Raw genomic sequence first — 13,217 nt, 5'->3', positions numbered from 1 at the left:
TTATGTCATAATAGACAAAATATCTGTATTTTTTCTTTTAAGACCACATACTATCTGTAATAGTGCAGCAAAACTAAATATGAGAAAAAAGTGAAGCCCTGTTAATAGTTTAATACACTGCACACTAAAATTCCACTCTCAATGACCATATACATTTCTTGATAACAGCCTCGCACTTAAAAATCACAGGGTCTTATTGTTACGGCACACGTTCAATGTTTGAAATGGAATGCGCCCCATCAATGACACACGGGGTGATGTCATTATTGAACTCATCAGTCTGAATGGGTTGCTCATTCGGTTAAAGTAAGTAAATCACATTTTTCAGTCATAAATTGAAATTATCAGACAGAATGAAATCCTTATGTTAAATTGTATTAATAGTTTTCATGAAGCGGCAAAAAGTGTGTAACTGGTCACGTGGCGTGTCACCCATTGATAACCAATAGTAACGTGACGTTGTGAAACTACTGCATCCCACACTGGGATCTTCTCCAGCTGACCTATCAACATGCTTGTCCTAACAGTTTCACGAAGGGAGAAAGTGCCTTTACCTGAACGTGTCGTCTTCTAACCTGGCCAATTTGTTTATTTAAAAGGAAAGATCTTACTCATTCTTTTGCTAAAGGGTATTATCTGTGCTACCATGTTGAAATTGTTGAAGTGCAAAAGTTATGAGTTCAGCTAACATGCTCACTTATGTGTTGGTTTCATACCCAAATGTTTCTGTTAGCACTCACATTTGACAGAATATCTATACATACAAAAGCTTTGATTGATGCATTGTACATTTATTAATTGTTTAAAGACAAATTACAGGAAATGCTAACATTGACAGCTTTCTGATAAACAGATGTCACAAATACTGTGACCAAATTAGAAGTGTCTTTTTTGCAGTCCCAGTGAGACATAATACATTTTGAAAAAACATGTTTAATGACAGATAACACAACACAAACATACATCTCCAATAAAAGCTTCTTTTACATTTTAGCTGCAAACAGAAATGATTTTACAGACCTGAAGATGTTGCACAATGGAGATCCATGAACTGTAAAAAGCCAAAAACTACTTATATCATATGTAGGACAGTATCTTGGAACATACAGATTTGAACATTTTGGACAGTGAGACACCATCTCATTATTCCAGCAAAGAACCAGGTAGTTACTATAAGAGAATTTTTTCAACGTTAAACATGTTAATGTTTCACCTTCGCTCTGAAAGACATAACAAGGCTTCTTCTGGGAATCTGACAATGACGACAAGTTTTTCTTGAAGCCACATGCCAGGTGTGACCACTGCTCACATGTGTTGCAACGTCGCCACTCACGCCACTTCTTCTTGGCATTTTTTTTCTCATCGCTGAAAAGACAGTGGCAGATGTTGCAAACATCCGTAGTATCTAAATAAAGAAAAATAAGTCATTTATTGACAAATGTAGTTTAATAAACATAAAAGAAGCATAATGCATTCATTTATTTAAATGCATACTATCTGAAGTCGGTTCTCTTGACAGCACTTCCATCGAACCCATAGGCTCTGTTATGCTCTGCTCATCTAAAGAAGAATTAACAGTTTAGTTGCAATGTGATCTCAAGGTAGGTCATACCTTCAAGTAACGTTTAACATATTATACTTCATACGGGAATATGTGGAACTCAAGCGTTACTATCAGTTTTGTGTAAACAGCATATTTAAACATATTGGAACAGTTTTTTATTACTACTTTTTATTTTTATTCATTGTCGTCCAAATTAGGGCCCTGAGGATGGGCATCCTGCATGTTTTAGTTCTCTCACCGGTGGAAGTTACAAACTTTTCATCATGTCAACCTATTCATAGGCCTTGCATTAAACCAGGAACAGAACTAAGAAATGCAAGGTGCTGGCCATTGAGGAACAATTTTGGGCACCCCTACTTTAAGCTATTGGTTAGTGTGATTTGTATGTAATTATTTCTGCAATTACGTATTATTTTATGTTGCAAACAAAATTATTGCCTGCTCATTCATTAGTTCCGTAATTAGAGATGTCTTCTACTTCCTTAAAGTTAAACAAGTGATGCAAGATAAGCATCTATGCTTTAGTTCTGTACTATTGTATTTTGTGGTACATCTAATTTAATAATTTCTTTAATGTTTGCATGTGTAATTAAAGCTGGAAATGTGGTTGATGTACATAGGGAATGAGAGTGTTCTGTGTTTAGTTGTGTGACTGATGGTCTCCACCTCAAGTGGTTTGAATAAGCAATAAAACATAACCAAACATAGTGCTGCAAAGTATTCGGAAATATGTCAGCTGTGACACCAGCTGCAACTATTACTTTAACAGTTCACAATAAAATATTTGTGTATTCCGCATTTGTGAATGTGACTATTGTGCAGAGGGGACATCAGCTGTTGTGAGACTTGCCAACTTGCTAATTGTCACAACTATATTTCTTCAACAGTCTTTGCATTAGAAACGCATCACATGCAATATATTACACATTCATTTTTGTTCAACCACAATATCAATGGCAATATGAATCTTGCAGACATTGACATAACAGTACAGCTATAATCCGACTATACATAACAGCCATATAGAACATTTTGAAAGGTGTTAAATCCTCACTAATGAGATCACCCAATACACGTGCCCCAAAGAGTATGTGATTTATCTAAGTATGGAATATTTATAATTTCTTAAACATATCTGGTTGTACGTCAGAGTGACCTAAAGACAAAGCTGGACTCCCCAGACTTTTTGTATCTGAAAACCTATAAACCATCCAGAATACATGTTTTCCTAAGGAAGACCAGACATATTGTGTTACCGAGGTTGTAGTGCGCTTTGTAATATACCCACCTAACATACATAATAACATTGTAATGGAGGACATTCAGGATAGACATGAAACGAACTTACCATTTCCACACATTGCATTCAAAATGTCTTCCACAGTTGGTGTCCTAATTTTCCTCCCGGGGTCTGATACAAAGAATAAAATATAATTATTGAAATTGTTTATCCAACATATCTTCAATACGATTACAATACAATGCAATATGAAAACTTGAAGTACAAGTATCCAGGACATGGCTAAAACAGTCTTTCTCAAGTACACATTGTGAAGTGTGAACGATGAAAGGTTTTCTTAAGGCTAATATTAATCTACACAACATTGTACTTTATTAATTTTAATGAACGACAGGACAATTTCCCATACTCCAGGGTATATTTGTTTCATTTCTCTTTTTAAGTTGGCAGCTTCTTCTGCAGAGTTTTTAGAGTAACTATTCCATCACAGACCATAATTGCAAATAACTAAGCAGGTATCTGTTGGGATACACTGAATTGAATTGTCACAGGGAAAGAGAAATATTTCCATTACAAATCTGATATAAAAACCATATATACAATTTCAAAAGGAATTGTATGATTAAAACAAGTCCAAAAGAAACCCCCTATTACATGGAAAGGGATACTGAATGAAGTGCTTCCAATAAGTGTATTTGAAAGTCATAGGTCTAATCTTCTACTTAACACCACTAGAATGTATTAAGAAATACAAACCACCTTTACTATGAGAAAAAAAACACTGTGTGTATAAAGTTCAATCTGAACACACACCATCTGCAGTTATCACCACTCCAGTGTCAGATGTCACAACTGATTCTTCAACAGTCTTTTCATCTGAAGACAAAATTGAAATTAGTAGTGTGAATGCTGCAGGCATTTTGTTTGGTTAAAAATAATTATTGCACTGTCAATAAATTAATTATAATACATGTTCTTTGTTATCAGAGGAACACAATAACGCCTTCGTCAGCTCAGAGGTTCGAAAGGAAAAAAAACCCCAAAAAAACGAGGATGGATGATCTCTCTGCTAAAGTATTACTTCCCATCATCCGTGTTCTTTCAGACAGAGATGCTTTTTGTTTGGTTTCCACTTTACCTGCCATCGTAAACGTTTGTCTGTTCTCCAACTCATGTGACCATACTAGCTGAGGAGATGAAACGTTAAAAACAATAAACATCGTCTTGTACAGAACAATGGAGCAACTATAAATAAAGAATAACTTTTTTGTCCTTTTATTTCTAAAAGGACAAAATATGAGTCTGTAATAAGCTATTACAGACACGCCATTATAGTACGGAAGTGTAGTTATTTAGAAGTTTGACTACATTATACTAGATGAGTATGACAAAATGTTAGGGTGATTATGACAGTAGTGCTAAACAATAAACATAACTGAATAGCACAATTCATGGGAATTAAATAAAGACAGACTACAGAACACATGCGGCCTTCCAGACTTTGACTCTGATCCCTGGATCCTTTACCAAATGCTTTTCCCAAAACATATGCTACTTTTGGATTCTGCTCTTTAAATACTTCAAATTGAAGGCTAGCAGTGCCAAAGGAATGATTAAATATAAGAACATTAAATCATAAAAATGATCTCTCAACAACAGACCACCCCATTGCATGATTACAAAGTAAGTTTGTACCGGACGACTTCCATTTAAATATAATCTATCAACATTTACGCTCAAACACTTACTAATTTTAAAGGAAATTTGCTCCGCATTCTTTAAAATGACTTCCAATTGTTTCCGTCCGTAGTGGCATGGTTTTTTCAGTGTGATGCCATCGGGTAGTCCAGAAGCATTTATAATTATGCTTTCATTTTGAATAGAGATGTACGGAAGCCTTCCTCTGCCTCCCGCTTCATCTAAAAAAGATAAGTAAAAAATTGTAAAAGTTGTACATATTTGCAGTCAAGCTGAAGATTAAAAAGTGGATTAGTAATACAGAGCTCCAAATTGACAATCACTCAGGGTCTTGTGTATAAAACATTGTGCATTTTTCAGAATAAAACTTGGTGTACAAACAAATTTAGAAAAGTGCAACGCACTAAAAAATTCTAATTTATACAGCCGTACACATGCAAATACCTGTGCACCTTGCCTTTATAAATCCCAATTACTGAGAAATATAATGCAGCTGCTGATCCGTTCTGTCGCCACCCATTAATACATATTGAAATTAGTGTGAAGCTCACAAAAACTGTCACACAAAGCTCATTTTTATACATATCAACTTGTGCATATAAGTTTTTGGTGCGTACGCACAATCATACATGTGGCCCATGGTTAATTGACAAGGTGTTACAGACCATTATGTCGAAATATATGCAGATACCAACTTTATTACTGCAATGAAGTTAAATTAGGAATACATTACATTGACCATGACTAGAAAATTACTAGAGTATGATAATGTATTCTTACTGTATTTTCTGTTGAATAACTCCTGCACTTTCTTCACCATGGAATCTACAGGTTCTTTTGCAGCAGAAGTATATGATGAGTTTCCTTAAAACACAGTGCAAACAAGAGAGAAAACATCATGTAAATATTAAGTCCAATGTGCTGTTACTTAAGTTTCAGGTATCCCTGTCAGTTTGTGAAAACCTTTAAAATGCAGAGCAAAGTTGTCCAGTACGTCTGTACGGTCGAAAAACGAAGAGGCACCTTTGCTGCTCACTTCAAGGACTTCTAAGAAAGGCTTTTGATGGTCAAACATCATCACACCAGTCTCCATACCAAGCTTCTCAAGACTGGCAACCTTCAAAAAAGTTTAAAAGAAGAGTCATTCAAAACTGCAGAAATACATAACATTACAAGAGATAGGAATAAAGTTATTGAGCTAGAAAATTTTCTTTTTTTTAAGTCAGTAAGAAATAAAACAGAAATATGGAATGTTTCTATTACACATGATAACAAAAGGTAGATGACATTAATATATTCAAGGTAGTCTTTGAATTTTTATTTTCAATTAGAACACTATACTTTGCCTAAAAATTATGTGACCCTTACAAATTTATTCTGTGACTTTTTCTCCCAATTAAATGTTTCATATCAAAAAGAAAAATTAATTAAAGTAAGTAAACACAGAAAGAATTACCAAAATTAAAATTTTATTAATTCAGGGAAAGTAGCTATCCAAAAGAAACAGGACCTTATGAAAATGGTCATTTCACCCTTTGTGTAATAACTTCAGTTGTTTCACCTTTAGCAGCAACAACATTGAGAGCTTCTGATAAATGAAGAAGAGTATTTGACATCACCGCTGTGGAACTTTTGCTCACTCTGACCCACATTGAAGAACTTTTATGATATGTTTAAAGCAATACTAAATTAAAAAACATGGACACAATTTTTGAAGCTTTGAGTAAAACAATCAATTTTTTTTTTTTTGATATCTGGCTATGGCCTTGGTGCTGTGCAATGGATCATTGTTCCACAGCATATTTATACTGTGACAGGGCTTAACATTAGGAAAACAAATAAAAAAGATCCTGAGACAGCAAAAAATTACAAAATCTTAGCAATACTATCTCCATTTTTAACAGTGAAAATTATTGTGTCACCAGATTTTTTTTTTTGGTTATCAAATTAAATCTTTGTATGAAAATGTATTTTCTTTTTATTACCATTACCTTATATGATTAAACACCTTTTTATGATGTGAAACAGTTAAGTGGGGTAAAACTGCAAGCACAGACTAAATATGTCATGTGCAAGCATCTTATCACAGATAAATAATAAATGGCATGTGGAGCAATGTGTAGTGCTTCACTCAGTCTAGAGGACCTGAAAGGACTTTACACTACATTAAGTCATTTACACACTGATGGTGGTGGGCAGTAGCTCACCACCCAATAGGGTTATAGCCACAGCTGTTTTCAGGCAGTCTGACGTAGGCAGTGAGGCTGTCATGCACTGGCACCACTAGCAGCCAAAGCAAGTCGACTAAGGCAAACGTAGTAGACATTCAAACTGGAAACCCAATGATTACAGGGTTAACTCCTAACACTATTTTCAATATACAGTTAAATGGCTTGAAAACATTCTTAAGGTCTTAGCATATATGGAAAACCTCTATTTTGATCTGCTTGAGGTGCTTTTTCACTTTCAGGCTTCGCATCTCTGGGCTAAGGTGGTCTGAAGTGCGTTGAACTTTCAGAGCTGCTGCCTCCTCAGCATATTTTCTCTTCTGCACTTCCCCTAGAGTGGACCATTTCTGTGTAACATCTTTCAGGCTTCCTAGCAGGAAAAACAAAACAAAGAAAAACAGCAAGCAATCCATTGAGATTGTACAGATCTCTTATGGCTCATCCGACTCAATTGGTGTAGATTTTGATAAAGTTAAGGAAACTCTCTAACATTACATGGCAAATAGGAAAAGTTTCATCAAGTACTCAAGATCTCACAAATGTAATTTGACGACATAAACTAGACAATACAAGTCAGATTTGTTTTGTAAGGATGGCTTATAAAAATAACAGTCAAAGGCTCCTGTGAGCAGAGCAGAGCCAATTACAGGGGTGCCCAAAGTGGGTCCTCGAGGACCGCTTGTTTTACTTCTCTGCCTGGTGGTTGTAACAACCTCCTCAACATGTCAATTTTCTTCTTTGGCCTTCTAATGAGCCATGATTGAATCCAGGTGTGTTAACCCAAAGAGAGAACTACATGAAGGTTCCAGCCCTTGAGAATCAACTTTGGAAACCACTGTTCTAGAAAGTAAATCGAACAGAACAATGCAAGTATTACACAACAACAAAATAACTAAGGCAAGATTCTTTTTCCAAAAATGAAGTTTATGAATAGCCTGGTAAAAAAATGACCCATTGTACTACACATTGAAGCATCCAGACGGTCTGGGCTATGGCTATTGAGACACTATTGCTCACTGGAAACATGGAGTCTGTAGAGGTGTTAAATTTTACCCAATCGCTAATGTTTGTCTGTGACGTATGTCATGTGCAATTTCAATGCGGAAAATTCTACTTGAAATTGCATTCGCTGCAAAAAAAAAATTCTGTCACTGCAAAGACAGAAGACCTGAGCTCATCGAGGCAGCTGTCCATGTTAATTCCATATTTGGAAGGCCAACAAAGACTGAATGGCTTCCTTTACTTACTTTGCTGCCACTGCTACAACTACAGGCAGACTGCAATTCTAAAACAGCACAGAAAATTGGCAGTCTTAACAACTTCTCCTTCTGTTTACTGATTGGCACAATAAAAAGTCTGCAGGAGATAATCCGAGTCAAGGGGAGAAAGCAAAGGCTGTGCTGTAAGTGAGAATTGCAATGATCAAGCTAGCTATACACACAACAATGCTTGTCAACATAACAGCTACAGTAAATCCTCTCTCACCCTTGTTCTTCAACAGATCACTGCAGAACAGGTTGTAACCAGACAGGTCCTTGGTGTATAACTTGTTTTTAGGTTGAGAAGAAGATGGTTTTTTTCTTCTATAGTTTCCAATCCAGTTCTAAAAGACAAAAATCTTGTTACAAAACAGGAAGCTTGATTTGATTTTTAGATAAAATTGCATCTTGCCATCTGAGTTCTGAAATGGAACTGCTAGAAATAACATTGGTAAACATACATCAATGACAAATGGTGGCAAGCCAGTGGCCTGGGATGCCACTCCAACCAGTGGAGATCCCACCCTCGTCATCCCTTCTTTATAGGCTTTCTGGAGGAAGACCTTCGCTTCCTCCGAGATATGTGTTCTCTCTTATCATGAAACGATAAAAAGCAGAGCATATGCAAAAATAATATTCAGGACAAACACATATTTTCTTAGATCTTGCTGTATAGCTCATTGTTTAAGAGATGCTACACATACCTCCTCTTGACACTGAACCTAAAACAAAGACAGAAAATACAACCATGACTATGAATAAACAGAAGGCAACTGTTTTTTCTGGTATGCGATAAATAAATATTAGCATGCATTGTGCTTGCAGGGTATCCCCCAGAAAACATGGTAAGCCCGGTGGTTGAGTTTTACAACAGTCAGTCATCCTGTAGCCGGTCATGTTTTTGAGATAAAAAATGTTAAAAGTTGATGGGAAATTTGAAATTACATTTTGATAATTATGTGTTATTGAAAGATTGGAAGATTAATACTTGAACAAAAACTATAAAATCATAAAAATGCAAACGTTTTACAAAGACTTAAATAACTAAACAATGCTTAGCCTGGTGGGGCAACAAATAAAGAATGATGGCCTCCCAGGCTTATAATACACCGTGGGAAACCCTGAAATGTAATGAACTGTATGATAGAATACTACCATTAAATCAATATACTGATATAAACTAGTATACTGAAAAGTATACAATTTTTTTAAGATATATGAAACACAATTTTAGCACATTGTTATTAAAGGTATGAAGGACAGCTACATTTAAACCTGACTGGCTTTTAAGAGGCTACTTTAGCGAGCTTACCGCATATTTTTTCGACCAAATAGGGTTAAAAACGTGTCTAAATCTGTACAAACACATGCTGTGGCACAGACTCGCTAACATTAACTCATACATCTAACATCAGCAGATTTATAAACGTACACTTTCGGTCTTTTACTACATTTTTATTTGACAAATTCAGGGGCTACTCACCAGCTCCAACTGTGGAAAGTGTCGCATCCGATGACGTAAGCTTCTTCTTCTTCTCTAATGTTTTGTCGGGTGCAATCCGTAATTTATTATTATTACTACTAATACAAATATTAAACATTTTCATATGGTACAACACATATTTTCATATAATCATATGAGCAAATCCGTCCGTATTTTTATTTTATTTAATTTTTTATTAAGCATAGGATTAGCGCCAACCCTAACTTCTTCTTATCATTATTAATGGATTGCAAGCAACTTCAGATGTACATACAGCCACCTAGTGGAGGCTATGAGGTTNATATATATATATATATATCTATATATATAAGCATATATATAGATATATATATATATATATAAATATATATATATATATATATAATAAAAGCAGAAATTTATGACTTGCACGAGCGGAAGATAAAAACACGGCATGTATTGAGAGAACAGGTCTTGTAAAGATCAAATAAAATTAACCAAGTCTTATCACTGTTACATTTTGGCATTTATTTTGAGTGAATTATTGGAAAACATCCAAAGAAATAGAAGGCAGATTGGAAATATAGGTTTTAAAAAAAGCTAACAAAAAAACAAAAAACAACAAAAAAAAACAACTCCGGTTTTAGATTTTAGTGAGTTGTTTTTAAATACCAAATTAAAATCTTATGACGGATACGTTTGGTTTTTGTATTTTTAGTAAACTCTTAATATCCTGTTCAAATTAGCAGATAAATTGTAAATAAAGGTGATCATCGATACGAATGGTTGATAACAACCTACTGAGCCTGCTATCAGGCAGATCAGGGACCAACTGAGGCCATTCAATGGGGCTGATAACCACTGATAATCGCCATTCTAAGGGATGATAACATCTGAAGCGGGTGCTTCTTAAGGAATCATAAGAAAAAAAAGTATAAAGATGAGATTGTGTTGAGAGAGATCATGCACATTAAAGTGAATGTGAAAAAGATGGAATATTTCTGACAATCTTCAGGTTTTATGAGATCTGCTCAGAATGGGACATGATAAGATGAAACACCATGAGATTCTAGGACACTCTCACCTGTGGGAGGTGTTGTGCTTGATTAAGTGGCTGCTTTGCCGGAATGTTTTCCCACAGATTTTACATGAATATGGTTTTTCACCTGTGTGAGTTCTCATATGATACAGCAGGCTAGTCCTGGAGCCTAAATGCTTCCCACAACTGTTGCATGAATATGGATTCTCAGCTGCGTGAGTCTTCATGTGAACGGTCAAAGCACCGGTCCTAACAAAACCCTTTCCACATTCTTTACAATACGACTTTTCACCCGTGTGCTTTCTCATATGACCAGATAAATGGATACTTTGACTGAATGTTTTCCCACACACTTGACAGGAATAAGGTTTTTCGCCTGTGTGAGTTCTGATGTGATGAAGCAGGCCAGTGCTGGATCGTAAACTTTTTCCACACATCTTACAGGAATATGGCTTCTCGCCTGTGTGAGTCAACATGTGAGTGTTCAAAGCCCCCCTTTGAATGAAACCTTTTCCACATTCTTTGCAAGAAAATGGCTTCTCACCTGTGTGGATTCTCATATGGTAAGTCAAACTGTTACTCTGAGTAAAACTTTTATGACAAACTTTACATGAAAATGGTTTCTCACCTGTGTGCTTTCTCATGTGGCGTACCAAGTCATTTTTAAGTCCAAATCTGTCCCCACAGATCTCACAGGAGTATGGTTTTTCTCCTGTGTGTGTTATCATGTGACGTATCAATCGGTCACGTCGTGCAAAACTTTTCAAACAAGTTTCACAAGAAAAAGACTTCTCAACTTGGTGAGTTTTTTGGTGAAAATTCAGCATTGACAAGTCAGAGAACGTTTTCCCACAAGTGTTGCAAACATAAGGTTTTTCTTCCACATCCAAACCTTGTTCTTCTTTTAAAGGAGACGAGGCAGAAAAGAGCTGGGTGCTGGTTGGTTCTGATTCGCTGCTGTCACTTTCCTCATAATTAACAGTTACCATGAAAATATCAGTTTCCTCCTTCAAATCCAGCTGCTGTTCATCCTGACTACTGCAAAGTTCTGCCTGTTCCACTTTGATCTGTGGAGGTTCTGGTTCCTCCTGTTCCACTTTGATCTGTGGAGGTTCTGGTTCCTCCTGTTCCTTTTTCATCTGTAGAGGTTCCGGTTCCTCCTGTTCCTCCTTTTGAAGAACTCCAGTGTGAACCTGCTGGCCCAAACTGGAGTTCCTGTCCTGGTTCCTGAGCTGCTGGTGGTCTAGAACGTTGTCCTCCTCAGTGACATGTTGTAGAGAAGAGTCTGAGAAAAACAAAGTGACACAGAAACAGATCATTATTCTGATCAGATGGAAACACATTTGTTTTTCTTTTTCATCTGACTCTAAAATATGAATCTGTCATTAAAATCTGTAAATTAAATGTAAAGTTTACTGAATTTAAGTTTTCAGGTGAACCTGTGTGAGTGAACAATGAATCAAACCCTCCCAACATGGGGACAAGTGAGGAGAAACTTGTTGAGTTGATGAAGCACAGGCATTGACAATCGGTTTGGGCTGCCCCTCAGCAAACAGAAGAGTGAATTTCAGCTCTAATTTTTTCTTTTTGACTTTTCAACCTCTGTCATGAACCATGTAACTCCGGATGTAAGCAGCCTGTGTTGGAAAACACCCTGTGGAGGTATGCTGTCTAATAAGTACTGTAGAAAAGGCTCCAAAGTCAGTGATTTATAGTGTGCATTTGTGATTTGACACTTTTAATTGTTGTTAACTTGTGTTTATGTGAGTACTGATTTGTAGTATTGATAGACTTCTGTGTGAGAAAACGTCACAGGAAAGAAGTTAAGGTGACGTTCTGATGTTGGACCACAGGGGAGCTCATCCGTGTAGTTCATGTGTGCGTAAATGAGAAGTGAGTAGTTTAGTTCTTGTAGCCGTGAGATAGTTGCGTGTTATTATCACTGTTTATTGTATGCGTCGGGTTTGTAAATATTGCAGTTTATTTACTTTACTGATGGCATCTGCTCCGGTTTGTCGCAAGCCGGTTGATTAGCCACTTGGCTAACTGGCGTCCGCTGCTTAGTTAAATGAAGCAGATTCCAGATGTTTTATGCTTTTTGGTTTGGTGCTTAGTTTAGGAGCATTATACAAGAATGTAACAGCTGCACATTGAAGCGGCAAGAGCTGTTTAGTTTACTTTTAATCCCATCTTTGTTGCTACTTCGGCACCGGAAGTGTCCCGTTGCAGATTTTCAGAATAAGAGTTTATGACCGGAAGTGTACAGTTTATATTGTTGGTAACTTAATATAAGAGAATATGATTATGATTATGATGATTTTCTATGATTGTCAATCTTGTTTATTTGTTTAAGACACAACTGGTTTTGAAGTTTCTGTTTAATCAGAGGTTCATTATTCATTAATCCTTCTAGGAAACCACACTTACCCTATGTAAGTACAATAAAGTGCTGAAGAAAGATCAGCATCACTGTCCTTTCTCCACCCATACTCTGGACTGCTTTAAGAGGTGCTCTGGCAGGTATGCTGGTGTAGATTCTCAGTCATCCAGGCCATGGTAAAGTTAAAAAAGATTAAAAAACAAAAACAACTGGACTTCTATTCTGTAGTTGAAGACGTTTCGCTTCTCATCCGAGGAGCTTTCTCAATTCAGAAATAGAGAGTGTGGAGTTGAGCTTTTAAAGCTGAGATGTGATGTAAACTGGATTGCTTGCAAATTGTTCTTGTT

The 13,217-nt window shown here is 36.2% G+C and overlaps 1 protein-coding gene across 4 annotated transcripts in view; it reads right to left on the bottom strand.

The window, feature by feature from the left end:
- Window positions 1-775: 775 nt before the first annotated feature.
- The window catches only part of zgc:113176 (uncharacterized protein LOC554708 homolog), a 14,841-nt gene continuing 2,399 nt past the window's right edge, over window positions 776-13,217 (bottom strand). The window contains exons 3-15 of one of the 4 annotated variants that reach the window (XM_037980997.1): window positions 11,119-11,775; window positions 9,473-9,526; window positions 8,694-8,711; window positions 8,451-8,581; window positions 8,216-8,333; window positions 6,934-7,100; window positions 5,466-5,619; window positions 5,283-5,366; window positions 4,553-4,723; window positions 3,618-3,680; window positions 2,913-2,975; window positions 1,495-1,560; window positions 776-1,405 (exon numbers count right to left, since the gene is read on the bottom strand). In XM_037980997.1, the coding sequence (XP_037836925.1) occupies window positions 984-1,405; window positions 1,495-1,560; window positions 2,913-2,975; window positions 3,618-3,680; window positions 4,553-4,723; window positions 5,283-5,366; window positions 5,466-5,619; window positions 6,934-7,100; window positions 8,216-8,333; window positions 8,451-8,581; window positions 8,694-8,711; window positions 9,473-9,526; window positions 11,119-11,775 (2,168 nt within the window). In that variant the 3' untranslated portion in view covers window positions 776-983. Of the gene's footprint in view, window positions 1,406-1,494; window positions 1,561-2,912; window positions 2,976-3,617; window positions 3,681-3,942; window positions 4,724-5,282; window positions 5,367-5,465; window positions 5,620-6,933; window positions 7,101-8,215; window positions 8,334-8,450; window positions 8,582-8,693; window positions 8,712-9,472; window positions 9,527-11,118; window positions 11,776-13,217 lie in introns of those variants that run through there. The other 3 variants (XM_037980999.1, XM_037980998.1, XR_005234351.1) reach the window with 3 other exon arrangements.

The sequence above is a fragment of the Kryptolebias marmoratus genome, linkage group LG17, assembly GCF_001649575.2.
Source record: "Kryptolebias marmoratus isolate JLee-2015 linkage group LG17, ASM164957v2, whole genome shotgun sequence".
Taxonomy (NCBI): domain Eukaryota; kingdom Metazoa; phylum Chordata; class Actinopteri; order Cyprinodontiformes; family Rivulidae; genus Kryptolebias; species Kryptolebias marmoratus.
This window is presented reverse-complemented; position numbering and strand designations above follow the sequence as displayed.